The sequence below is a fragment of the Ursus arctos genome, unplaced genomic scaffold (assembly GCF_023065955.2).
Source record: "Ursus arctos isolate Adak ecotype North America unplaced genomic scaffold, UrsArc2.0 scaffold_24, whole genome shotgun sequence".
NCBI lineage: Eukaryota > Metazoa > Chordata > Mammalia > Carnivora > Ursidae > Ursus > Ursus arctos.
In genome coordinates this window covers 2,347,395-2,375,370 of record NW_026622919.1, presented here as the reverse complement: position 1 = coordinate 2,375,370, position 27,976 = coordinate 2,347,395, and the positions used below count along the sequence as shown (strand labels likewise).

Below are 27,976 nucleotides of genomic sequence, written 5' to 3'. Positions count from 1 at the left end.
GTACCACAGGGCCTTTTCATGTGTCTGTGCCAGCACGTCCCACTGTGGCCTCAGCGAAGCCACTGGGTGCTGTGTTAGTAAAGACAAATCAATCTTTACAATTCTTTTTTTTTTTTAAGGATTTTATTTATTTGACAGAGACACAGCTAGAGAGGAAACACAAGTAGGGGGAGTGGGAGAGGAAGAAGCAGGCTTCCGCTGAGCAGGAAGCTGATGCGGGACTCGATCCCAGGACTTTGGGATCATGACCCGAGCCGAAGGCAGATGCTTAACAACTGAGCCACCCAGGTGCCCCTCCAGTTCTTTTTTAATAATGTCTGGGATAAAAATACTCTTACTCTAGTTAGGAGTATCTCGAGTTTGATTTGTTCAATTTGGGATTGATGCTGTTTGAGTGAAATGCCAGAGGTGCTCAGAACACAGTAAATCCATCTGCTGGGCACAGTCCGTCCTTCTTAATGCCAGCTAATATGGGAAGGAGGCTTTTGTCACATACGCTTCTTAACAAAAGGGAGCCTTGTGCACACACGTGCACACGCACACATGCTGAGTAGAGGTTTTGTTTCAGGAAGTTGGGTGACAAGGACCTAACGGCGGAGCAGGTAGCTCCCATGATGCCTCAGCATACAAAAGAGAGCAGTCTATGCACAAAGGAGTCTAGAGAAATCAGTGTATGGAAAGTGGGTTCTCAAAAAGGTCCATCTAGTATAGATCCTGTGGAGGGTTAAAATGCAGAAGCTGTTTTTTAGGAAATGTAGTTATAACTATTTATTTGTGTCTCCCTTTTCTAGAGTACACACACCCCCCAGTTCAGTTTTCTCGATGTCTTCCCAAAAGTCACCTGCCGGCCTCCCAAAGAAGTGATAGACATGGAGCTGAATCCTGAAGAGAGCTGCAGCGATCCAGGGATGGACCAGAGAGCGTTCCGCAGCGAGACTTTCCAGAGGCCTTACCAGTATTTGAAACGATTCCATGAGAAACAAAACCTAGACGTGTTTCAGTACCAGGAAGGCTCTGTGGAAGGCACCCCTGCGGAATGCCTCCAGTATTTCCTGATTTATTGCGGGGTGATAAATCCATCCTGGTCAGAGCTACGGAACTTTGCTGGGTTCTTGAATTATCAGCTCAGAGATTGTGAGGCCTCCCTCTTCTGCAACCCACACGTGATTGGAGACACACTGCAAGGCTTCAAGAACTTTGTGGTCACCTTCATGATCTTCATGGCAAGAGATTTTGCCACGCCGACACTTCATACGTCCGATCAAAGCCCAGGGAGGCATACAGTCACCATGGACGGGGTCAGGGAAGAAGACCTAGCCCCTTTCACTCTCCGGAGGAGGTGGGAGTCAGAGCCTCACCCGTACGTGTTCTTCAATGGTGACCACACGTCCATGACCTTCATAGGCTTCCACATCCAGCCCAACAGGAATGGCAGCCTTGATGCTGTTGATCTCTCTAGTAGGGGGGTGATCAAGAAAGACGTCATGGGGATGGAACTGTACCGGGGGCTGTTGCTCCAGAGGGTGCCCTTCAATGTTGACTTTGATAAGCTGCCCAGACATGAGAAACTTGTAAAGCTCTGCCTGGCATTGGGGATCCAGTGGCCCGTGGACCCTGATGAAACCTATGAGCTCACAATGGACAATATGCTGAAGATCCTTGCCATTGAGATGCGGTTCCGGTGTGGGATCCCCGTCATCATCATGGGAGAGACTGGCTGCGGGAAAACCAGGCTCATTAAATTCCTCAGTGACCTGCGACGTGGGGGCACCAAAGCTGAAACCATGAAGCTAGTCAAGGTCCATGGAGGAACAACGGCAGAGATGATCTACTCCAAAGTCCGGGAGGCAGAGAAACTTGCTCTCTTCAATAAGGACAAACATCAGCTGGACACCATCTTGTTCTTCGACGAAGCCAATACAACGGAAGCCGTAAGCTGTATCAAGGAAGTCCTGTGTGATCATACAGTGGGCGGCCAGCCCCTGGCCAGAGACTCAGGCCTGCACATCATAGCGGCCTGCAACCCTTACCGGAAGCACTCGCAGGAGATGATCTGCCGTTTGGAGTCGGCCGGTTTGGGATACAGGGTCCACGCGGAGGACACGGCAGAGAGGCTTGGCTCCATCCCCCTGAGGCAGCTGGTATACCGAGTACACGCTCTGCCACCCAGCCTGATCCCGCTGGTGTGGGATTTCGGACAGCTGAATAACACCGCTGAAAAGCTCTACATCCAGCAGATTGTGCAGAGGCTGGTGGACTCCATCGGGATAGATGAAGACGAGACTCGTGTGGTCACAGAAGTGCTTTCTGCTTCCCAGGGTTTCATGAGGATGAGAGTAAATGAGTGCAGCTTTGTCAGCCTCAGGGACGTGGAGCGCTGTGTCAAAGTGTTCAGATGGTTTTACGACCATAGTACGTTGCTCCTGTCAAAGCTGGATTCCTTTCTCCAGGAGTCCCACGCCAGCAAAAGCAACTTGGAGAGAGATCCTGTCCTCTGGTCCCTGGTGCTGGCCCTAGGGGTGTGCTACCATGCCTCTTTAGAACAGAAGGAGTCGTACTGGAGAGCCATTTGCAGGCTCTTTCCAGAACCATATAATGACAGCAAGGTTATTCTGGAGGAGATAACTCAAACACAGGGTCTATTTCTAAATGGCGTGTCTTTAAGGAAAACCATTGCTAGGAACTCGGCTTTGAAGGAGAATGTCTTCATGATGGTTATCTGCATTGAGCTGAAGATTCCCCTCTTCCTGGTGGGGAAGCCTGGCAGCTCCAAGTCTCTTGCCAAGACCATTGTGGCAGATGCCATGCAAGGCCCAGCAGCTCACTCAGACCTCTTCCGGAACCTGAAGCAGGTCCATCTGGTGTCATTCCAGTGCAGCCCACACTCTACCCCCCACGGCATCATAAGCACCTTCAGGCAGTGTGCCCGCTTCCAGCAGGGGAAGGATCTACAGCAGTATGTGTCTGTGGTGGTGCTGGATGAGGTTGGATTGGCAGAAGACTCGCCCAAAATGCCCCTGAAGGCTCTGCACCCACTGTTGGAATATGGGTGCATTGAAGACGATCCTGCCCCGCACAAAAAGGTTGGCTTCATAGGCATTTCCAATTGGGCCCTGGACCCTGCCAAGATGAACCGGGGTATTTTTGTGTCACGTGGCAGTCCCAATAAGAAAGAGCTCATAGAGAGCGCTAAGGGGATTTGCTCTTCAGAGCCCCTAGTTCAACAAAGAGTCCAAGGGTACTTTGCACCCTTTGCCAGAGCCTATGAAACAGTGTGTCGGAAGCAAGACAAGGAATTCTTTGGGCTTCGTGACTACTATAGCCTCATCAAAATGGTCTTCGCCAAGGCAAAGGCTTCTAATAGAGAGCCCTCCCCACGAGACATTGCGCAGGCTGTCCTCCGGAACTTCAGTGGCAAAGATGACATCCATGCTCTGGATATTTTTACAGCCAATTTGCCTGAGGCGAGGTGCTCAGAAGAAGTCAGCACCATGCAGCTAATTCAGCAGAACATGTGCAGTGACCTTCAGAAGGTGTCAGGCAAGGAGCTGGACGAGTCTGAGTCCCGCTACCTGCTTGTGCTGACCAGAAACTACGCGGCCCTGCAGGTCCTGCAGCAGACGTTCTTCAGGGAGGACCCGCAGCCAGAGATCATTTTTGGTTCCAGCTTTCCCAGAGACCAAGAGTACACCCAGGTCTGCAGAAATATCAACCGAGTGAAGATCTGCATGGAAACCGGCAAGACGGTGGTGCTGCTCAACCTGCAGAGCCTCTACGAGAGCCTCTACGACGCGCTCAATCAGTACTACGTCTACCTCGGAGGCCAGAAGTACGTCGACCTCGGTCTCGGGACCCATCGGGTCAAATGTCGGGTTCACCTGGACTTCCGCTTGATAGTCATTGAGGAGAAAGATGTTGTCTACAAACATTTTCCCATCCCTCTCATTAACCGGCTGGAGAAACATTATCTGGATATCAACACTGTTTTGGAGAAATGGCAGAAAAATATTGTGGAAGAGCTTAAGAGCTGGGTGGAGAGATTCGTGGACGTGAAATCAGAGCAGTTTGTAGCCAGACACAAATACAGCCCTTCTGAAGTTTTCATTGGCTACCACCCGGACGCGTGTGCCTCTGTGGTGCTCCAGGTCACCGAGAGTCTGGGTCACAGCATCTCGACTGATGAACTATACCAGAAGGTATCTGAGGAGGCCAAGTTGATACTGCTGGGTTGTGCCACGCCAGACGCTGTGGTTCGGCTGGGCGCTACCTCCCTGGGCCAGTTTGCCGCACAGTCCTTGTCTCGAGAATACCACCACAGACAGCAACATAACTCCTTTGCAGACTTCCTTCAGGCCCAGCTTCGCACACTGGATCCGAAACGCCGTGTCATCTTCACAGAGGTGATTATCTCTCTAATTTTACCCTTGTCCTCTTTCATCTAAGAGGCCTTATTTCCCTGGTTTCAAGAATTCAGGATTCTTTTCGAGTCAGTGTACAGGAGTCATAAATGAATATGTTGAGACTTTAGTTTCTCTCCATTAAGTATGAGGAAACCCAGATATTCACAAAAATTCAACGAAAGCAAGTTTTGATTGCCTGTTTCTGTGCAGAGCTCTGTGCTGATAGTAACATTATATACAGTGTTCACTTCAACAAATGAAGTGATGCATTTGAGTACCGTGCTGGGGGCACCAAGGATATAAAAATGCATTGGCCCCGTTCCTGGCCTCGGTCAGGATACAGTGTAAGACTCACGAACAGTTGCCATTGACGTCATATGACTGTGCTACCCATAGGGACAGAAAGAAGCCATGCACATCACGGTATGAGGTCAGAGGACCTTCAAGCTGATGGTGAAATGCGGCTGGGAAAGTGTTCTAGCCGGAGGTCCCTACTTGAGCAAAGACGTTGAGGTGTGCCACAGTGCCATCTGTGCTGGAAACCAGGAACTGGTCACCGTGCGGCATGAAGCTCGAGGGTGCAAGGGCCGAGAGATGGGGATGAGATGCCATTGGAGAGACTTAATGGAGGGACTTATCAGTGGTGCTGACGAGCTGGGTCTGCTGTCGAGAGGGGAGGGATAGAGGCACACATGTTGAGATGTGTCCCATTGCGTGGGAGAGGGAAGAGAAAGCCTGATAAAAGACTATCACAGAAAAGATAGGTAGGGAGGCTACTGTACCAGTTCAAAGTGAGTAGATGGAACTGAGAAATAGTTCAGGTGTGACTTGGCAGAGCTGGTGATTGATTCCGTTTGGGGGCTGTGGAAGACAAAGGGGTCTGGGGATGGTTTCCTGGATTCTTCCTTGGATGACTGGAGGTTTAGTTAATTAGAATCCAGGAATGAGCAACAAGTATTGGTGGTAAATTCCATTCGGGACAGACTTCGATGCCCCTGTGGCATCCAGGCAGACACATCCATCATGTCGTTGGATATAGCAGTCAGAAGCAAGGGCAGCCTGGAGAGAGGGGTTCAGGAGCTAGGATATCTGCACGACCATAAGGAGTGTTTTGGTTTGCTCTGTGGGGGGTGTGACCCAGTGTTACAGGAGAATTGGTCATAACTGTGGGGCAGAAGGGGCACTACCCACCTGAACTCCATCTGGAAGTGTGCAGAAGACTAGGAGGGAGGAATGGCATTTGTGTTGAGCCCGAAGGGATCATTAGAATTTCTAGGAGGGCCAGGCAGGAAGGGACACTGGCGTCCAAGGAGATTTGAAGGCACCTAGCAACAGGATGAGTCTTCTCTCTGATACCTCTTGATCCTGTAGGTCCTGTTTGCCTCAACACTGCCTCATTTTCTGAAACTCCTCTGGGTTTGGATTCTTTTCTATCTGTGTACCAACTGCACAGTGCTTGCTGAGCCCATAGGAGGTATTTGCAAACTTCCTTGAATTCTAGCAGATAATTGGCATTTCCTGACTTTGTAGATCACCACTTTCTCCAGACTGCTGACTAACCACGACTGTGAAATTTTGGAATCAGAAGTGATGGACGGAGCTCTGAGGCCCACGATCCTGTCTCTGCAGCAGTTTGACACCGAGAGCTCATTCCTCAGAAAAGTCCAGTGAGGCTCTGCCCTTCCCTCCCCGTCCCCTCTACCCCCAGGTCTGACCACTTTGTGCTTCACGCGCATGGCTGCAGGGACCACTGGTGCTGTCACCGGCCCTGGTTAGTGAACACCGAGGACATGTGATGGAGAAGGACGGCGGCCCGTTCTCTCCGTGTCCCCTCGTCTCTACTGCCTTCTGCGTGGGCATCCTTCTCAGAAACCAGCGCCTTTTGTCTTGTTAGGGAAGCATTTACTGGGGTTTATGTGCTCTCCACTGGCTTGTCTGCTCACATAGAGGGCCCCACCTGAGTGATTCCCCACCAATGAATTCCTTCAGATTTGCCATCACTCTGGGGAATTTTATCACCCATTTTTTAGGACGGACAATTTCCTTTTTCTTTCAGAAACTGCTTAGCTAACGTAGCCAGATGTAAAATCCTTATTATTCAAACGGATTTTGAAGACGGAGTTGGTAGTGCTCAGCTCATCGCTTCAGCTAAGTACGTTTTTGTTATTTTTCTCAGAAACTACCCAGAAAGCCCAAATTTTATTCAGAAGTTCCTAAAGAATTTCTTCCCTAAAAACAATGTAGTATTAGAATAAACAAATAAAAGTAAAAGAACTCTCGCTTTTCATTCCCCATGGATATGAGTTAAAGAAAAGGCTAAAACAAGGCAAACGTGGTAAAATGCCAAGAGGTGTAATAATAGGTTATTAGTAGGTTATAAAAGAATATCCTAGGAACGTACTGTCTGTACATACGTCTTGGTAATTATTAATGTTAAATTACACAATTGGAGTATATTGCAAGTTCAGGAGCAATCAGTATGTCAAAGCTTTCATTTGTATTTATTGGACATTTTTATAGTATTAGTATAGCAGAAATCTGGTACGCTTAGATTAACTCTGTCCCCTTATTAGTAAATTAGGGGAAAGGTGAGTGCTTGGGCCTTTGAAGGCATTGGAAGCCGTATTTCATAGCGTGGTTGTGGATGCACAGAATCCTGTTTCTCGGGATGGAAAGCTTAGCCAGCCTCACCCCAAGCAGCCTCAGAGCAGGCCTATGGAGGGTGGCAGGGCAGGACTCCTGGTCAATAAGGAGATGGCACTTCAAACCAGAGAGACACAGGAGTGGGGAAGAAAATGTTCCTGCTGGGACAGAGCTTGCCCTCCTTCTCTCATGAGAGGAGACAATGAGCATGAGGGTATGAAATTTATCTAGGGCGCCTGGGTGGCTCAGTCGGCGAAGCATCTGCCTTTGGCTCAGGTCATGATCCCAGGGCCCTGGGATCGAGTTCTTCCTTGGGCTCCCTGCTCAGTGGGGAGTCTGCTTTTTCCTCTGCCTCTGCCTGCCGCTCCCCCTGCTTGTGCTCAGTCTCTCTCTCTCTTTCTCTCTCTGTCAAATAAATAAATAAAAGCTTTAAAAAAAAGAAATTCATCTAAAGCTAAGAAGACACGAGATTGAACACAACCACTCACAGGACACGCTTCAGCTACTTCTCCACTTCGGTTTTGATTATTTGCTTACTTGTTTGTTTCTTTCCTTTTTTTTTTTTTTTTTTTTGAGTTGTTTTGTCTTTGCTTGTTTGTTTTAAAATAGGTATTCTGCCATAAATGAAATCAACAAAGTACAAGGCAATAAGGACCACATCTTGGTCTATTTTATCACAAAACTGTCCCGGATGGGAAGTGGAGCACCCTACGTGGGATTCCATGGAGGTAGGGTGAAAATGTTAGTGGAAATGCTTATTTAGACCATGTCTGAGTTCTTTCTAATTCGGTCCCGTGGTGTACAAGTCTGGAATTCGAACATTGGTGTTAATCTCAGCAATACCTGTTTCAGATTCGATGAGGTTTCTTACCAGTGGTTACCGCGGGAAACACTTCTGTCTGGACTTGCTGCTCCAGCTTACGGCATCCCCTTTATAGACCAGTAGATAAACACTTGATCAGCCTGTCTGGGTCCTTGCCTTTTATAACATTGACAACCCAGCGGAGACCCCCCGCCTGGCACTGTTGCAGAAGCACTGACACTTTATGCCTGTTTCTGGAGGGAGGGAAACGCTAGCTTAAACCTCTCTCTCTCTCTGTCTCTCTCTCTCTTCTGAGGAGTTAAACCAAATAATATGTTAAGAAAATTGGTATTCTAGAAATCGGCAATTTTGTAGGGAATGGGAAGCAAGTCTTGGCCAGTTTCCCACACTCTTTACTAACTGATGCAGCAAGTATAATACAAAATGTAAAAAGACTCAAAACCTTCAGCTATCCTTTACAAAAAGGCAGTTCCCTTCATTCTTACAACTGATGTTTGTGTGAACGGTTGTTGGTGTAGATACAGGGCAAGGTGGTTTCTGTGTGGATTCCGGGTTTTTGGCATCAGGGTACAAATCATTCAGTAGCAGTGTATTGAAACACCGGGACATGTGGTGTGTCCCTGCTTGGAGCTGACAAGAGTACGCCACGAAAGGCATGGGAAGACTCTAGGTGACTTTTACTCCCCACAGGGCTGTGGCAGTCTGTGCACATTGACGATCTCCGGAAGTCCATGGTCATGGTTTCAGATGTGACTAAGTTGCAGGATGTGGCCATCAGCCAGCTCTTTAAGGCAGAAGAGAACCCTGAGTGTAAGTCGGGAGGAAGCCTTTGGGGATGTAGGTAGAATGGTAGGAGTGGCAGCCAGGGGTGCGAGGTGCAGGGAGGTGTGCTGTTGTCCCGTGAGGGTCAGGCCGTGCCCTCATCCCCATTGAGTGCCTGCACCTGCCCCAGCGGGGGATGAGTCCACGGGTACCACCTCTCCTCCCTAGGGCCAGGCACTGGTCAGGAGTCCCACATGGGAAAGCAGTCTTTGTGGACGTGGCATGCTGTGAAGTGGGGGTCTCTGCCATATGTCACACTCTGGTTGCCAGGGCTGCGTGTCAGCTATGCACCTTGGACGGGAGGGAGGGTTGCCACTGGTGGACCACACAGATGGGGCCGGTCAGAGGCCAGTCTGTGTGACCCCCAGCCTCTCCTGTGGGGCCTGCAGTGGGGGCGAGGGGCCAGGAGGCCTGTGGGGGGAACCTGTGTGCCACTTCCGTCCCCAGCAGCTTGCCCGTGCTACTTTTGCAGTGAAGACAGGACACGGGGCCCGAGATGGCCGGGAGGAGGCAGAGGAACCCCAGGCTGCAGAGTCGGGGGAAGCAGCAGAGGCGGGCTCGGAAACAGAAGGCTCTGAGGTGACAGGCAGCAGATGCGCCGAGCGAGGCAGGAGTAATGTGAGTTCTGGCTCTTTCTTATCCTTGGGACTCCTGGGAGGCCAGACTACCCCACGGGCCACGGCCTCCTGCTCACCCCTGGAGTCGAGGCCCATGACCAGGGCAGGGTTCCCCATGACGGAGTCCCCCGGCAGTGGCCCTCAGAAGGGTGGGGTGTAGGGCCCGGAGGCCTTACCGTCCACGCCACACACGCAGATCATGGACACCACCAGCCTGCTGCGGGGCTGCATACAGGGTGCGGTGGGCATGCTCCGGGACCAGGAGGAGGGCCGTCCACGCAGCATGCGCAGAGTGGAGATTCTTCTCAGCCTTTTGAATGAGGATGACGCGGAGAAAGGTACAGAGTCCCGGGGCCACACACAGGCGGGCTCCCTCTCAGGAATACCCGTGGGACCCGCCTGAGACACGGCTCCTCTGCTCTTTTGCAGCTGCTTTCCTGCAGGCATGCAAGGCACGCCTCTCCGCCCTCCTCGAGCAGCAGGAAGAGAACTGCTTCTTCAACGTGAAGGACTGGGTGTCAAGGGAAGCCTCGAATCAGGACGCTCTCCAGGAGGCAGGCACATTCAGGTACTGGGACGAAGGGCACCGGAGGGCCATGTTGTGGTGGCGGGGCAAGAGCACCCCGGCCGTGGATGATTTGGCCACTGCTTCTTTCTAAAGTTCTGAGCGGTTCAGAGCAGTCACATGTTTTCTCCGAAAGGTGCAGGATGGTCTGGGTCGTGGGTACATGGGGTTTGCTAGACTCTTCTCTACATCTCTGCATGCTTACGTTCCGTCATAACAGCAACAAAAAACAGAACACCTGTTCTTACAGGTTGTAAACATTGGCTGGTATATTCGTCCCACAGAGATGGCTGCTGTTTTAGGTTGTGGAGGAGGTGATAGGCAGGGAGGGAAGGAAAATGTCCCAGGCCTGCGGCTTGGTTGAAGTTATGTGATAATCATAGACGTGGGACCCGGGAGTATTCATTCATCATCCGTGGTCCTTTTTCTGTAAAACCCTACCCGTTTTGTCAGGACTAAGCAAGACAACCCATGTTGTGGAGGGAGGCATGATGCTGTGGGTCCCCCAGGGAAGATTCGGCTTCCCCTTGTCCACAGAGTTCTCGTAGGCTTGTGGCAGTCACTCTGCCCCTGGTTTCCTCACTTGTGAGAAAATGTTCAGCTCATCTGAAGCCCCTCCCATCCGGCCTTCCCAGACATGATCCGTGTGGCTTCGGCAACACTGCCTCTGTGTGATGGGCAGAGGGAAATGTGGGAGCCCCCAGAGTTGAGTGGAAGATGTGAGCTCGTCGGTGCTGATTTCACTGCTGTGGTGGATTTCTGCTCCTTCCAGAAAACTAGACTTTGCTTCTCTAGTTACCCTTAATGTCTTTCCTACTTACACTTTTTTTTTTTTTAAGATTTTATTTATTTATTTGACAGAGATAGAGACAGCCAGCGAGAGAGGGAACACAAGCAGGGGGAGTGGGAGAGGAAGAAGCAGGCTCATAGCGGAGGAGCCTGATGTGGGGCTCGATCCCATAACGCCGGGATCACGCCCTGAGCGGAAGGCAGACGCTTAACCGCTGTGCCACCCAGGCGTCCCCCTACTTACACTTTTTGAATGAGGAAATTTAGAGATCAGCTATGAATCTAGATGGTTTCCCCTGGTCACTCCTTACAGATATTACTAAATACTTAATTTTACATCAGTACTCCTTAAAAATCTGCATTTTTGGTACCTCTCCAGCCACCGGACTTCCTAGACATGCCAGGTGTTCCAAGCCGTGTGCAGCCCCACTTCTGACCGCTCTGCCATTGGCTGTGGCTTCGGGCTTGGCCCACCCCTTAGCAGCCGCCAGGGCTCCCTGAACACACCTCCGTGGAGTGGTCGGGACCATACCTGTAGCTCCCCTGTGTCAGCTGTAAGGCGGGCTCCGGAGCCTGCTAGCCCACTCTCACGGTCTCTACATCCGTCTCTGTTTACCATCCACATACTTGGGACCTAAGTCATTTACCCTCTCGGGATTAAAATCCAAGGCGTGATAGTCCTGGTTGTTCTTGACGTCCGGGGTCTGCATGCCCGTCCAGGTATGCCTTCCTGAGTGCCCTGCAGCCAGCTTCTACCTGTCACCCTGGGGCCTTCTACACTGTCCCAACGTGGGCACGTTTCCTTCAGTCAGGTGCTCTCTTGATCGTTAGTATGCTTTGTTTCTTCAGTAGATGCTTGTGAATTCTCTCCAGGTCCCTGCACACCACATACTTTAAGAAGGAAATCATCTTTCTTTCTTTTTTTTTTTTCAAAATGGAGCCTCAATTGGTCTCCTCGACCTGAACTAGCTGGTAGTAGCTGTCCTACCCTGTGTCATAGAGTTCACGATTACGCATAAACGTCGTGATGACAACGGAGGACAATGTAGCTCATAGAAGCAGTGAAATATCCTTGTGGACATATAAACACTCAGATCCAGCGCGCGCAGCTGTCAGCAGCAGCTGCGTTCTAGAGAAACAGGTACTTTCCTGTTCCACTTGACCTGGGACACATTTATTTTGCCTTGTGCTGTATTCTCTCCACAACTTTTTTTCCCCTTTAAGTAACATTTATTTTTTTCCCAAATGCACATGGTCCCTTTTTTCTTTATAGAGCCTGGACGACTTGCTCTGGGAAATTAGCTGTATAACAGAATTCAACAAATGCTACTTGGCCTTTTCAGGGAACCGATGATCATTCATTGCACGTAGAATTAAGGTCTGTCCCAGTCCTGCCTCCAATCCTAGACGCTTCTGTCTGTGAATCTGTCTTCGAGTACTTAACACACCAGCAGTTTGCACGTACTGCCAGAGCCGTAGCGTGCACTCGGTAGACCAGACGCGTGGTTACAGCCCAGAAGGAACCACATGTCGAAAGGAGGCAGGAGTCCCTCAGCAATGCGTGCTGGCTGAGCTGGAACGAGATCTCCTCTCCCCCACGCTGCAGGCAGACCCTCTGGAAGCGGGTCCAGGGTGTGGTGACCCCTCTCCTGGCGAGCATGGTATCTGTCCTGGACAGAGACAGCAACCTTGAGCTGCTGACCAGGCCGGACTCTCCGTCCTGGACAAGAGATCTTTGGATGTTTATTTTCCGAGACATGAAGCTTCTGAACATTCCTCTTGTGACCAACGATCTGAGGTAAATAGGAGAGGTTTTTTTTTTGTGGGAAGGGAAAAAAAAAATCGTAATGCAGCAGAAGTCTTCATATGCTCTCCCAAGTAATTGATGAAGCATAGGTTTTAATTTTGGAATCACATTTATTTTACTTTTTTTTTTTTTGAGATTTTATTTTTAAGTACTCTCTGCATGCAGCGTGGGGCTCGAACTCACGACCGAGATCAAGATCCCCACGCTCCACCGCAGAGCCGGCCAGGCGCCCCCGAATTACGTTTATTTTAAACACTGCGTCCTTTTGCAGCCTGAGGGTGATGGCACTGCAGTAACAAATGAGAGTTCTGGAAAGTTCTGAGAAATCCTGGTTTTATTCGCCTTCCTCATTTCCCTGCTTGCAGAGCACCCATCACAGTAGAATTGCCCCCATCAGCTTTGTCTGTGCTGGCGAGGCTGTGCTTCGGAGAGCTGTTTGATCTGCGTGGCTCTGCCTGTCCCTCATTCCACGGCACGACCCACACAGCCCGCCCCGGGCCTGCTCTTGAGCAGCTCCCTCTCAGCGGGCCTCCCAAAAGCTTCCTCTTGGATTTCAGGGCCTTCGATTCTGGCGTGTGAGTGAATAAAGAGTATATGAGTAACTGGGATTGTGGATCTCCAGCGGAAACACTTATTTAGAAGACAAGGCATTGCTGACCATGAGGGATTGGGCCGCTTTGGACAAGTCATGTTCCATTTGCATGGGTGGAGGGCGAGGGTAGGTCCAGGCACCTCAAGACCAGGTTCTGGCCCCGATGTTGGGCTGCCCACTTGACTCTTCCCAGCCTTGGTTCATTTCTGTTTGTCTGTGAGACAGAGATGATCTGTGGACGTCCTGGATTCCTTTGTAACAGAAGCCCTGAGCTGTGAAGTGGGCCAGCAGGCTGCCTCTGAAGCCTTTTAGGCACCCTTGTTGTTGAGCCTGGGGAGAAACTGGCATCACTGTGTGTCTCCTGCCTTGAGCAAACTCTCACTGATCCTGTCCTTTGTCCTCCTTTGCCTTGACTGCAGATCTAAAAGTGAGATGCCCTACATCACGGTGCAGAACTACATGAGCCCTCTCGAGGACGTGTCCAGTGGAGTCCCATTTAGCTGGAGAATCAAAGACTATCTGGAGGAGCTGGGGGTCCAGGCTCAGTACATCACTGGAGCTGAAGGTGAGCTCAGGGCTGTGGTGAAACAGGACGTGTGCTGACTCCCCGTCGTAAGTGGGTCATTCCCATTTGGAGGCTTCTGGACAACTAGGGCACCAGCACTCAGGAGATGTCCCTAAGTGAGCCTTTCCCAACAGTGTCAGCGACTAGAGTGGAATAGCTTCCGCCAGACTGAGCGCTCGGTGTCCTGAGCCACGAGGCTCCTTGCTCTGCCATCACAGGCCAGGCAGCTTGGCCATAGGCGTCCCAGGAAATCTGGGCATGGTGCATGCTTTTGCAGAAGTCATCTTTCATACGTGAGATAGTCTTTTCAAAATTTACTTATGGTATTGCCTTTGAAAAAAACAGGTCAAGGGGCACCTGGGGGGCTCAGTCGGTGAAGCGTCTGCCTTCGGCTTAGGCATGATATCAGGGTCCTGGGATCAAGTCCCAAGTCGGGCTCCCTGCTCAGTGGGGAGTCTGCTTCTTTCTCTGTTTCCCTCTGTCTCTCCCCCCCCCCCCCGCGCCTTCCCACCGTTCATTCTCTCTCTTTCTCCCAAATAAATAAATAAAATCTTTAAAAAAAAACAAAAGGTCAAAATACTTGACCTCTTACTTCTCTGGGTGTGCATTCTGCCACTTTCTCTGAATAAATTGAAGCAGCCTCTATTCTGAGGAAAGGGTATTTCCTTTTTTCGAGGCCGTACCCTTACTGACCCTGCTTTCCTGTGGTAGCTTGTGACTTGGGGGCCAGCACTCATCCACTAGAGGCAGATCTTTCTGGTTTGAGCAGCATGTGACTGCCGCCCCTGAAGAGCAGCCCACTCTTCCTGACCCACTTGGATCCTGGGGTTCCTGAAGCGTGGCTAGCCATAGAGCCTGGTCTCTCTCAGGTCGTTTTATCCCTTTGGGGCTAGCTGGGCTGTTAGTGACAAATCTAACATCTGCTCTGCTTTTGTTTCTGTTACTCCACTGGAAAAACATCTAAAATGTCTAGAAAGGACCATTAAATCCTGCAGCTTGTTCCCCTTTGCTGAGAGCTGCCATTCAGCAGAGCCTCATGTGCTGTTACTGTTTGCAGAGCTGCCCTTCCCCAGGAGATGCGAGGTGTTCTGAACACAGGGCAAGAGTCACGCCTCACGTTCTCCCACCACACCCTTCTTTGCTCTCCTCTGCAGGCATGTCGAAGAAATTAGTGGAAATCTTTCAGCAGACCCCTTTGGGCAGGTTTATTGCTCAGCTCAGTGCAGAACAGCAGCGAGAACTGTTTCTGTGCTACGTGAGGGACTTCCTCCTCTTGACGATGAGAGCGTCCACTTGGGAAGAACTAATGGTAGGTGCTGGGGTCTGGGGCGGGGTGACGCTGGTGTCACATGGACGGGTGCGAGCCATTCTTCCACTGTGGAGTGTGCTCGACCCTCAGCCCCCACCTGGGACCCCCAAACCACGGGCTTTTCATTAATACGAGGAAGACCTCCAATTTCCCTGCAACAGCTTCTTTTTAAATGGGGAGTTTCTTTTGAAGAAAATTAGGTGAATATTTAACTGACCATTACAGGCAGCAACAGTAACTGAAATTTTAGTGGACTTTAGGATGCTTCTGCTGACCGAAGGATTTCAGACTTGAGTGCATAAAAAAAAGAAAGTGACAAAATTAAGGAGAACATATTTACAACCAGTATGATTAAGGGTTAATAAAAATATTCTTAGGAATCTTGGGGTACCCGGCTGGTTCTGACGGTGGAGCATGCAACTCTTGATCTCGGGGTTGTGAGTTCGAGCCCCATGTTGGCTGTACAGATTACTTAAAAATATAAAATAAAATTGGGGGGCTGCGTGGCTCAGTAGGTTAAGTGTCTGACTGTTTTTGTTTTTTTTTTTTAAGATTTTATTTATTTATTTGACAGAGAGAGAGAGAGCCAGCGAGAGAGGGAACACAAGCAGGGGGAGTGGGAGAGGAAGAAGCAGGCTCCCAGCGGAGGAGCCTGATGTGGAGCTCAATCCCAGAACACCGGGATCACGCCCTGAGCCGAAGGCAGACACTTAACGACTGCGCCACCCAGGCGCCCCAAGAGTCTGACTCTTGATCTCAGCTTAGGTCTTGATCTCAGGGTCCTGAGTTCAGGCCCCATGCTGGGCTGCACGCCTGGCATACAGCCTACTTAAAAAATTAAAGTGAAATAAAATATCCTTAAGAATTAATAAGAAATTAATTAGAAAGTCTCCTTGGGGCTCAGTCAGTTAAGCGTCTACCTTTGGCTCAGGTCATGATCCTGGAGTCCCCAGAGGGAGAGCTGGGGGGTTGGGAGGGGCCAAGGGAAAGGGAGAGAATCCTGAGCAGACTTGCCACTGAGTGCAGAGCCCAACACAGGGTTTGATCTCATGACCCTGAGATCACAACCTGAGCCAAAATCAGGAGTCAGTTGCTTAACCAACTGAGCCACCCAGGCACCCCAGAAAGTCTCCTAATTTTAAAAAGTAGGTGAAAGTTATATAAACCAAGAATTAACAGAATAATTATGCAGAGATCTAGAAACACTAGAAAAACTAGCCAGCCTCACTGGTAGTCAACAGAATGTGAGTGGTTTTTAGATACTGCCTTTACCTGCCCGTGTGCAGGACTGGTTTGAGACACCGCCAGATGCTCCTCTGTTGCTGATGGTGCTGGGAACGAGTGTGTGCTTCTGGAAAAGCCTGGAGGGACAGATTGGGAACCTTACAAAATCTGAACTGGTGTTTTTGTCCCGAGAGTGTTATCAGATGTGGGCACACATTTTATCCATAGGAATGTTCTTTCCAGCTTTGTTCCTTAAAATGAAAAAATAGAAACAATTTAATTGTCCATCATAAAACGTCAGGCAAATTAAATTACAGCCATTTGATTGATGAATGGTTATTGTAATTGGTGCACACATTAACAGTGGTGTTCTTCAAGTGTATTTAGTGACAGAAATGTTCATAATGTGATATTAAATGGGGGAAAATTAGGAATACACTGGGGTTATAATTTGAGGACAAAACGGGGACAGGATATGGATATAAAATGCCTAGAAGGGTTGACACCAAAAAGTACCCAGGGATGGTAACAGTGTGTGTGGTTTTTAATGTTCTCTTTTGTCATTTTTGAGCAGTTTACATTTTCTACTGTGAGACTTACCTTTTCTTTGTAATTGTACACTAAAAGCTTGTTTCTCACCCCAGGTTTTACGGGTGGCTCTAGGGTCCTGCGTCAATCAAGTGCAAGCACAGCGGCCACAGGAAGAGGTCTCCTTACCGTGGGTGCACCTTGCTCACCAGCACTTCAGGGGCCGGCTGCAGAACTTGTCCAGAATCTTGAATATCTGCCCCCAGATTCTACAAGTGCTGTTTTACAACATAACAGAAGGCACGTGGAAGGCCCGATTGGACAGACATGAGCTGGTATGGCCTCTTGTGGGGACAGTTTGTGCTTAGGGTCAGGGCTTGGCCTTCCTGGAGCAGATGGGGGTTGTTTCTGGGGCCGCCTGGGGTTGGGAAAGCCCAGGAGTCATGTTCTGCACGGGAGACCGCTTCCTGGGGCAGGTGTGCCCAGGTAAGGCAGAGATGTGAGGAACACATCTGACTCATGCCTCCTATGTCCCAGGATGAGAAAAGATGAGGCTCCAAGCCTGGCACATGAGAACACACGGGGCTCACGGCCTGGACCTCTGCACTTAGCACTTAGAGCAGCGACAAGGAGTGGGGTGCTGCTTTGTCAGGGGATTGTTCTCTGTCTCTCCAGACTCTGGATGCACTGGCAGCAGTGGCCTGCACGGAGGTGCTGACGAGGGACATCCTGCAGCCCAGCCCCCAGGCGTGGCTGCAGATGGTGAAGAATCTGTCCATGCCGCTGGAGCTCCTGGGCTCTGACGGGTACCTGCAGAGCTGCGGGAGGATGGCCAGAGATCTCATCAGGGAAGTTAGGTGAGACCAGCAGGCCGGCCCCCACTCATCCGTTCCCCATGTGCTTGCCTGTGGCTGACCGGGTTCTGGGCACATGGGGTTCTCTTGCCATGGAAAAGGGTCCTCTCCTCACTCACATCGCATCACATCTGCTGAACCTTCTTCAGTGCCAGGCATCGTGCCTGTGCTGGAGACGCAGAAAGGGAAACTGCATTCAGGGAGCGCTGGGGGTACAGGCGGGACAGAATGGGGAGCAGGTCCTCGGTGTCCCACTGGAGAAATGCTGGCAAAAGGGAGCAGTGGGAAGGGGCCCCAGGCAGGACAACAGGGACCAGCAGGGCAGAGGAAAGGGGACAAGCAGTTAGGTTAGGCTTCCTAGCGGGCAAGTCCTATGCTGGCCTTCCAGAGGGGGCCAGTACTCACACTGCCCAGGCTGCGGGTAGGACGTGGCACCCTGGTCCCCTCTGCTCTGCAAGTTTGAGGGAGGAGGTGGGGACACAGAGGGGGCTGGGAGGTGGCTGGGGGTTGGGAGCACGCAGCAAAGGGCTCCTCTCCGAGTCTTCCATCTGCCTTCACCCCACCCCTCTCTCTGATCCCACCCTGCCCCCTCTCCTGGCGTCTCAGATACTATAGTTCAAGCTCAGGGAGTGACTGCCATCTCTTACAGAACCCATTGGAACCGCATTTTCCCTGTGGCCCTTTTCGTGGAACACGTGCTCCTGGGGATCGAGAGCCAGATTCCTGAGCTGCAGGTGCTGGTGACTGAGTACGTCTTCCTGCTAAACAAGGTGAGTGCTTGGGCCAGGCCAGCTTAGCCAGCAGTGCACGCGTGCCTCCTTCCAGGGTGCAGGGCCCCGAGGCATCATCGGACATTTATCTGTGGGGCGGTACATCGCCTTCCAGCTGTCTGAGAGTCGTACCCGGAAGTGCAGAGGAGCGTGATTTTATCACACCAGCCACGATGTCTGCTGTGTGTGGGTGTCTGTCTACCTTTCATGAGCGCCAGTCAGGGTTCCCCAGCAGGAATAGAAGCGACTCAGGCTGAGGCCGGGAAGATGCCCTGGAACCCAGGGGACAGCTGAGGGGTGGGCTCCACCCAGGCCTCCCATGGCCTCAGACCTGTCCAGCCCAGCAGCCTGGCCCCCTGGGGAGGCCAGGTTTGCACAAGAGTGCCACCAGGCTGTGGGCTTCTAAGCAGGGGGCTGTGGTTAGACCAAGGAAATGGCAAGCCCCAGGGCCTCTGCAGCTTGACACGCTTCATAGAGTTAGCGACGCACAGGACAGTGCTCTGCAGGAAAAGCCGCCATCTCTGTGCCCACATGCTCAGCAACGATGGCCGCTTAGTGAAAGATGGCCTCTGCCTTAGTTACCCCTGAAGCCTCGCACAAACACACGTAGTAGCTTTAGCTGCCCAGGCTCTGACGTGCAGGGGCATGCTCCGAGGAGGCTGACGTGGACACCAGGAGCCAGTCTCCTCCTCGGGGACCAGAAGATCAGTGGCAGAAACAAAACATAAGCCTACTTGTCTCATATGACCATGTGAGCCTAAGCAGTCCGGGGCAGCAGACCACTCCCCCCGACAGGTGGCCCAGCTCCCCTGAGTTGTCCCTTTGTCATCCTCACTGCACGGCTTCCGCCTTGTGGTCTGAGAAGGCTCTTCTTGCCCTCATGTGCCACAGGACACGAAGCATGGCCCGTTTTGAGAGCACAAGCCACAGTATGTCCACACCACTGCGGGTCATGTACGGCTCACCGTCCTAAATGCAGTCATGGCCTCAGCTGGGTGCAGAGGCAATGCGGGCACCTTGGGCGGCATGACCATATGCCCAGGTAGAACCTGGAGGTTCTTTTGATAGAAAAACAGAGAAAGAACTCTAGAAAAAGTGCTCTGCAACCTGGGGTTGGCCCGAGAACCCATGATACCCTTCTTCCCACACAGAGGCCCCGTGTAGCCCCTCTCCAAGCCCTGCCCCATCACTGGCCAGGAGCCCTGGGGGCTGCTTCATCCTTCCTTCCAGCCAGTCCAGTGTGGCTCCTATGGCCAGGTGCCCGGTGAGCTGAAAGAGAAGTTGTCAGGTCCCTGTATGCCGGTGTGCATACACACGCAGGCTTTTGCAGGCTAGGGATACGGGGAGGTGTATAGGGCAATAAAGTCACCCCAGGAACTTACTGGGTTTCTGGTTTGTTTTTTCCCAGTCAGATCCAGATGTGAATGACCAGAGCCAGAGGTCTTCTCTCATGTATTTTCACATCTGAAGGCTCTTGTGTGTGTGGCCTCGTGCTCTCCTTGTCCCCTCCAAGGCTAGCCTTGAGGCCACTCGCAACAGGAGGCGGAAGGGGGAAGCATTGCCTGCAAGGCTGGCTCCTGTCATCTGGCTAGGAAGGAAGTCTTAACCGGGCAAGGCCTGGGGTCTCAACTCGTATCTTCTTCTGGGCCTGCCTTTTGAGAGCTGCCGCTTAGAGTTAGCCTGTGCTAGCAGTCGGCAGAGCCTCCCACAGGACTTCGGCAAAAGCTGCAAAAAGATGGATATTCTGTTCAGTTCTGAGAGAAAGGGCGGGTGGATGAATGGATAGATAGATAGATGTAGGTAGGTACGTGGGTAGATTCTCTTGCCCTGTGCTCTGCCTCCCACGGGGTCCCATGGGACAGTCTTACCAGATGTGTGCAGAGCATAAGGCCATCGGCTTTCTAGTCTGAAACGTCCCTATCCTTACCAACCACAGTCCAGCCACTAGACTACTGCCATTTTTTCATTGTGGTAAAATATCACATCACCTAAAATATCATTCTCCCCACCTTTAGGTGCATAGATTGGGGACGTCAGGCACATTCACACTGTTGTACAACCATCTCCACTGTGTCTCCAGGACTCATTCATCTTGAAAAACTGGAACTCTGTCCCCATGAAACACTGACTCCCCATCCCTCCTCCTGGCCCTGGTGCCCACCGTCCTCCTGTCTGTCTCTGTGATGTGATGACTCTAGGGACCTCACACAAGTGGAATCCTCCAGTATTTGTCTTTTTGTGAGTGGCTGGCTTCACAGCCACTCCAGGTCCATCCACGTGGCAGGCATCAGGATGTCCCTCCTGTCTAAGGCTGAATAACACCCACCGCGTGGAGGGACCACGTGCACTTCATCCGTCTATCCACCGATAGACATTCACATTGTTGCCACCTTTTGGGGACAGGGAGTAATGTGTGCAAGTGTATGAGTCCCTGCTTCTGATTCTTTCGGAGATCTCTCTGGAAGTGGGATTGCTGGGTCATATGGAGACTCTATGTCTAACTTTCTGAGGAACCACCGAACTGTTTGCCGCAGGGGCTGCAGCACTGCGCCCCTGCCAGCGATGCACCAAGGTTCCAGTGTCTCCATGTCCTTGCCAACACTTGTTTTTTGGTTCATTTGGTTTGTAATGGCTGTCCTAGTGGGTGTGAGGTGGGATCTCATCGTGGCTTTGATTTGCATTTCCCCGACGACCAGTGATGTGCAGCATCTTCCTATGGGCTGTGGCCCATTTGTACATCTTCTTTGGACGGATATCTGTTCAAATTCTCTGCTTCCTTGTGAATTAGGCTGCTGATGAACAAATCAAATTTAGCAAGATATTAACAACACATATCATTTTGGGACACTTGGGTGGCTCAGTCAGTCGGGTATCAGCCTTTGGTTCGGGTTGTGGTCCTGGAGTCCCAGGATGGAGCCCCACATAGGCTCCCTGCTTGGCAGGGAGTCTGCTTCCCCCTCTCCCTCTGCACCTCCCCTCTGCCTGTGCTCTTGAGCTTTCTCTCTGTCTCTCTCTCAAGTAATTTAATAATAAAATAAAGAAATAAAAAAATAAAGTTTGAAATATCTCATAATGGGAGGAGAAGGTAAACCTGAGAAAAAGAGAGGAAGAGAGGAAAATCAGAAGTGCTGAATCTCATCCTCCCCCAAGTGCAGCCTAATGCTAGAAGAGCATTCAGAGCTAAAGGAACTGCTGAAAACAGAAAGGCCTTGCCCTGCAGGCTGACTTAGCAGTCCCAGGGCCCAGCAGCTGGGGGAGGGGGGCGCCCAGTGCATGCCCTGTGTTGCCCTGGGGAAAGTGGTCTAGCCTGACTGACCTTTGCCCTTCCTCGTGGCTCATCAGCCTCCTTGTCACTGCTCCTCTCTCCATCAGTATCTGCAGGACGACTCTGACATCAAGACGTACAGGCCTTTCGTCACAGTGATGCATACCCTACGTAACTGCAAGGCCCAGGCCAGCAAGACCCTCGCCAGGTGAGATCTTCGGCTGGAGATCCCTGTGGCAGGGGGCGGCTGCACGTGTGGGGTCTGCGGCCGCTCACAGCCAGCGTCTCCGCTTCAGAACTGGTGCCTCTGCTTGGATTCTAGGGTCGAGCTTCAGCCGTGTCCCGTCTGCCTGGGAGACGCTCAGGATCCAGTCTGCCTGCCCTGTGACCATGTGTTCTGCTTGAGCTGCATCAAGGTCTGCCTCACCCTAGGGCAGATGAGATGCCCCTTCTGTTTAACAGACTTGCCAGAAGACTACTCTCTGATGGTGTCCCAAGAGCACAGGTAAATCACCCTTTTTCTTCTTTTTCTTCCTTTTTTTGGGGCAAGTATGGTATTCAGAAATATAAACCATATTAACCTTAGAGAACCTCACTTTAGAGAACCATCCTAAGAGAGACTGCCACCTTCATAAACGCCTCGTGTCTCAAAATTATTTCCTCCGCAAGACACACCCAAGCGTAGATCTGGGAGACAACACGATTAGAGGAAATAAAGCAGAAAGTCATAAATTAGATAAAACCATCACAGGACACCCAAGGAGCTTAGGACGCAGGCAGTTTGCCTCCAATGACTGAGGGCAAAGCTAGCTCCTGTCTGGCCGCGCTCTTCGGAGCAGCAGTGGAAACCAGCAGAAGCTCTGTGGCTCGGTGACCTTCAGCTCCACTCCGGCAGTGGCTCCCCTCCCTTCCGATGCCTCCTGAAATTGGAGTGCACGGTCAGCCCAGGGTGTGGGATCTTCACAGACTTTAGGATGGAGGGGTATTGCTGGCTGGTCCAAAGAGCTCCTAGAAAGAGACAAGTCTGCATACCATCAGGCAGTATGCACCCAGCTCAATCAACATAAGGAGATAGTGGAATCTTTTTACTGAAAGACACAGAATGCCATCCAAATCCCAAAGCACGGTGTGTGCAGGGATGCTGGAGCTCTCTCTGCAAGCCCGTTGACTGTGCATTCCAACCATTCCCAAGGGAGGCAGTCAAGAAACACGCCTGCGTCCGGCAGCTGTGCAACAGTTTCTTCCTAGACCTGGTCTCCACCGTGTGCTTCAAAGATAATTCTCCACCACAGAAGGAGGTGATCGATGTTCTGCTAAATTTACTCTTTGTGCAAAAGGAGCTCTTAAGAGACACTTCCCAAAGTAAGTTGCTTTTTTCCTGTAGACCTAAAAACCCAGTTCCTCATCTCACTTCTTTATGGCTGATGGGAACATGAGCCACCTCTCTCCCTCTGGTTTAAGGACACCGGGAACACACCAAATCTCTGTCTCCATTCGATGACATTGTGGATAAGACCCCTGTCATCCGCTCAGTGGTACTGAAACTGCTGTTGAAGTACAGGTGAGCACAGCTAGCATGGGGTTTGCTTCTAGAAAGCCTTGCCTCTTGCTTCCCTCCATGGCTGCTGCTTTGCTGCCGAGCATCCTTGCCTGAACCGCTAGGTAGTTCATGATTTTGGGAAGCGTTTCCAGAAGGGACCACCTGGTTTCTTTATCTGTACTGGTTGTGGCATGGCGTGTTCACCTGTAGGCACATGAGTTCAGCGTCACCACGAGTACCTTGTTAGCAAGGAGGAAGAAGATTTCGGGGAGAGGAGTGAGGTGCTGGGATGTGTGTGGGAACCTGGGGATGGGACCTGGCAGTTCTGAGCCCCCTTACACAGCTGCCTCGTCCTGTGATCCGGGAGCTGGTAACTGGGAATGTCCCCTCACCCTTGTGGTCCGGCATGCCAACCTATGTCTCATTTCGGTGTTTCAGTTTCTCTGATCCTGTGAATGGACAGAGAGGCCCCTGTGGTGCCAACACTCAACGGTCTTGTCAAATTATGCTACTTTAGAAAATTCTTAGGAAGCTGATCTCTATTCAGAGGCTTCTTTCCGAGGAAAATTTATACACTTGGCCTGTGCTCTGACTTGACACGGCATTCTTTGAGGTGACGGCAAAATCAAGGTGCTCTAAGAAATGTTCCAGCAGGGGCGCCTGGGTGGCTCAGTCAGTTGAGCATCTGCCTTTGGGACAGGTCATGATCTCCAGATCCTGGGATCGAGCCCCGCATCGGGCTCCCTGCTCAGCGGGGAGTCTGCTTCTCCCTCTGCCTCTGCCCCTGCTTGTGCTCTCTCTCGCTCTCTCTTAAAAAAAACAACAAAAAAAATTTCCAATAGAAACAACTATTTCTAACTTTAGTGTCTCAAAAGCAGACTCGGAACAGAGATTAGATTTACATTTAGAATGTGGATCTTCTTCAGCCTTGTCTACGGACATTTCATTTTGCTTTTTATTTATTTATTTTTTTACTTTTCATTGTTTGTGAAATAGTCTGTTCAAACAGGATTTCTAAAGGATTTGCAAATAAAAGTCTTTTAAAATACACTTTATTAGAGAAGTAGTATCTTATTGTGACTTAAAATGGTTTTTAAGGCATATATGTCAAGTTGATCTGAGATCTGAAAAGAGCCTCTTTTGATGTCATTTTTACTCATTTTGATAAATGTGTGAGATCTGTATTAATTTGAATTTCTTTGCTTAGAGAAATGAAAACATAGTCAGTGACACACATACATCTTGACATATAGAGTAGACACATTAATGGGAGTAGGAATAGTACCCTTAAGGGGAAATGCTTCATTCTTCAATATTTAGAGACTAAACATTATAGAATTCATTTTATTTTTTATTTTTTATTTTATTTTTTTAAGGATGTATTTATTTTAGAGGAGGGGGGAGGAGCAGAGGGAGAGAGAGAATCTTAAGCAGACTCCCTGCTGAACCTGTAGGCTGACGTAGGGCTCAATCCCACGACCCTGTGATCATGACCTGAGCCAAAACCAAGAATCAGATGCTGAACTGACTGAGCCACCCAAGCACCCCCAGAACTGATCTGATTTGATTTGATTTTTAAGGTTTCTTCATTTGAGAGAGGGGGTGAGAGAGAAAGAGAGCACGAGCATGAGAGGGAGAAGCAGACTCCCCACCGAGCAAGGAGCCCGACAAGGGCCTATCCCGGGACTCCGGGATCATGACCTGAGCTGAAGGCAGATGCTTAACCCACTGAGCCACCCAGGCACCACCAGTACTGATTTCAAAAAGAAAATCTCAAGACCTAAAACATGATTTACAATCTGCCTCGTCATTCTCTGGGTTGAGAAGTTCTTGCTTCTGCACTCCGGCGGTTTGAACATTTTTGTTTGCTGTGCCCACTAACCGGGCCAGGCAGACCCTGGCCGCAGAGTTGTGGAGAAGGAGCGCCGCGCTCCCCCACCCTGGGCTCGCAGCCCCCGGCCGCCTGCGCCCCACGCTGGAAGGGAGGCCATGCCTCCCTCCGTCAAGTGTGGACTGCAGCTGTGTACTTCCTGTGTTAGATGGGGTGTTGGGGTGTCGACAGCACTCCGAATGAGAGGCATCTGTGGTCCCGGCATGGACCTAGTGTTGTGGTTTTTTTCCTAAGTGTCGGTCTGTGAACCGTGGGTGGCAGCCGGGTGGGCGGGGGGCGGGGTCCCCGAGGTCAAATCCATTTTAAAACACTACAGGATGGTCCTTGCCTTTTTCAACACATCAGTCCTGGCAGCGATGTTACAGAAGCAGTGAGGAAGACACTGCTGACGTCCCAGCACCAGGAAACCCCATGGCAGCCAGTCATGCACACGTAGTGTTAGCAAATGCCAGTCTCACGTAAGAATGTCCTTGATGAAGCCACAAAACCATTCATTTCACTTAACCTCCACCCTTGAGGCCATGACGTTTTAATATTCTGTCAAAATGAGAAGCGCGCACAAAGGGCTCTGGCTGCATGCCAGAGTAAACCGTTCTCTCAAGGAAAATCTCTGCTGCAATTCTTGAGTTACGCACCGAGCTGGCCTCTTGTTTTATGGAATCGCTTTCGTGCCTGAAAGAACGACCGGCACACTGCAGTTATTCAGAGCTGGGCGCTTGGCAGGCATTTTCTCGAAAACAAGCAAAGAGGGCAACTGACAGTGTTTGTGGCTAATGAGAAAATTCAGGCTTTGAAGCAGATACTGGAGTTCTGGAAAACGAGGCCTGTCAGCTCCCTCAGACTGGGAGCCTGTTTGGTGGTACCGGCAGTGGTGCTAGTGAAGGTGAGGGTTTAAAAATATCTCACGAAACGACAATGTCAGCATTTGCAAGATCAGCATAGATCAGTGAACCAGTATTTTCCAGATGACCAGTGCATGATGTCACAGAATCACGCATCGGTTTAAAAAAAAAATCCATTAAAGTGCACGGCAGGTCATTTTAATGTAATTGAGTATGGAAAGTGCACTGATGTGGTCTCAGGTTGCACACTGCAGCTAACCTTTAGAAATGATCATTTATCGAGTTTTGGTGTCGTGTCAAAGAAGAATATTCACCATCATCTGGAAATACTGTGAAAATGTATCTTTCTTTCCAACGACAAAATGTATGAGACCGGATTTTTTTCATCTACTTCACTGTTGCCGGAAGCAGGAGCAAGATTGCGGAGTCCAGAGAAGTTCTCTAAACCAGGCATTAAAGAGGTTTGCAGGGATGGAAAACAAAGCCCCTCTGCTTACTAATTAATTTTTGTTTTCGAAAATAGTTTGGTTTTTTAAAAAAGTTGTTTATTTTTGACATGTAATGGGTTTATATTTTAAATGAGTCGATAAATATTTTCCCTTTTTTCAGTTTTAATTTCAACTATCGTAAATATCGATAGATAGAACCCACATTAACAAAAGCTTTTTGGGGTTTGCAGTAGTTTTTAAGACTGTAAAGGAGCTCTGAAACCAAAAGTCTGAGAACAGGTGGTCTAAAATACAGAATTTTGTATTCCTCCAATATTGCCCTAAAATATTTTCAGTAGGGGACGCCTGGGTGGCTCAGTCGGTTGAGCCTCTGCCTTCCGCTCAGGTCATGATCCCGGGGTCCGGGGATCGAGCCAGACATCCATCAGGCTCCCTGCTCAGTGGGGAGCCTGCTTCTCCCTCTGCCTCCTGCTCCCCCTGCTTGTGCTGCCTCACTCTCTCTCTGTCAAATGAATAAATAAAATCTTTAAAAATAAGTGAATAAATACAAATAAAATACTTTGAATAAAATGTTGTTACGAACTGTGTACATATCTACGTGGGTATGTGTATATACAGGGAGATGGAGCGAGGTGGCCAGGTAGGTAGGTAGACAGACACTTTCTCTCTCTCTCTCTCTCTCTCTCTTTTTTTTCGTACGTTGGGACCACCAGGTACCTTATTTCTCTTTCCATAGCTTCCAAGAAGTGAAAGATTATATCCAGGCGTACTTGTCCCTGTTGGAGGAGAAGGCCCTGGTGACTGAAGACAAAACCGAACTCTACATCCTCTTCAGCAGCTGCCTGGAGGTGAGCACGCCACAACTGCCGGCCCGACTCCCCCAGACTCATTGCACCATGTGGCTGGTTCAGGGGAAAAGTGTCTGAAAATTCACAGAAGATCATTTTCGTTGGTGAAAGGAACAGATGCGTTGTTGCGCGCACACAGAAAGGGTTTCCGCAGCCTTGCTTCTGCCCCCGCGGCTGTGTGTCCTGCCACACACGGGCCTGGCCAGAGAACAGAACCCCCCCCTCCTCCTTAACCGTGCTCATCTCCAGCTGGAAAGCCTATGACCACTCTTCGTTTTTATTCTCCCTGTTCTGTTACTTCCCAAAATTTTACAAGGTGTTTGAGAAAATTAGATCATACGATGTGGGGTTTTTTTCATATGTTTTCACTTTGCCTCCTTCTTGCCCCCACCCCACAAAAAGGGACGTTCGTTTGCCATGATTCAATACAGTTACCCTCAAACTCGGTAACGGTATTTGTATCTTGTTCTCCCCTGTCACGGTGTGGAGGCTTCGGAAGGTTGGGGATGTGCATGCTAAAAAGAACAACATCCTTTTTTTCTGGTTTGTTCCCTAGGATTCACTGTATGAGAAGACTAGTGCTCTGTCTACCAGCGAGGAGCTGATGTACCTGAGAGAGGAGGGGGTCTTCCTGAAGACCTACTCGTGGCGGTACGGCCCGGAGCCCGCCTGCGAGGCGTCGGTGGAACACCTGCAGGAGATGGCCAGGATCCGCCTGTGTCTTGACAGGGCTTCTGACTTCCTCAGTGAGCTTCAGGAGGGCTCAGGCAGGTCTCCTTCTGCACCTTTCTTTACCCCAGGCTTCGAGACCCCGTGATTTAGACATTCAGGGA

At 50.4% G+C, this 27,976-nt stretch overlaps 1 protein-coding gene across 2 annotated transcripts in view; it reads left to right on the top strand.

Moving 5' to 3' along the window:
- The window catches only part of RNF213 (ring finger protein 213), a 98,403-nt gene that overhangs the window by 50,157 nt on the left and 20,270 nt on the right, over positions 1-27,976 (top strand). For both annotated transcript variants that reach the window (XM_026483953.4, XM_044378781.3), the window contains exons 29-48: positions 792-4,400; positions 5,931-6,067; positions 6,457-6,552; positions 7,653-7,771; positions 8,557-8,676; positions 9,161-9,306; positions 9,502-9,643; positions 9,735-9,873; positions 12,266-12,457; positions 13,478-13,623; positions 14,778-14,932; positions 16,801-17,019; positions 17,360-17,541; positions 18,188-18,308; positions 21,681-21,781; positions 21,896-22,078; positions 22,766-22,935; positions 23,035-23,134; positions 27,032-27,143; positions 27,700-27,910. In XM_026483953.4, coding sequence (XP_026339738.2) covers positions 792-4,400; positions 5,931-6,067; positions 6,457-6,552; positions 7,653-7,771; positions 8,557-8,676; positions 9,161-9,306; positions 9,502-9,643; positions 9,735-9,873; positions 12,266-12,457; positions 13,478-13,623; positions 14,778-14,932; positions 16,801-17,019; positions 17,360-17,541; positions 18,188-18,308; positions 21,681-21,781; positions 21,896-22,078; positions 22,766-22,935; positions 23,035-23,134; positions 27,032-27,143; positions 27,700-27,910 — 6,400 coding nt within the window. The remainder of the gene's footprint in view (positions 1-791; positions 4,401-5,930; positions 6,068-6,456; positions 6,553-7,652; positions 7,772-8,556; positions 8,677-9,160; positions 9,307-9,501; positions 9,644-9,734; positions 9,874-12,265; positions 12,458-13,477; positions 13,624-14,777; positions 14,933-16,800; positions 17,020-17,359; positions 17,542-18,187; positions 18,309-21,680; positions 21,782-21,895; positions 22,079-22,765; positions 22,936-23,034; positions 23,135-27,031; positions 27,144-27,699; positions 27,911-27,976) is intronic.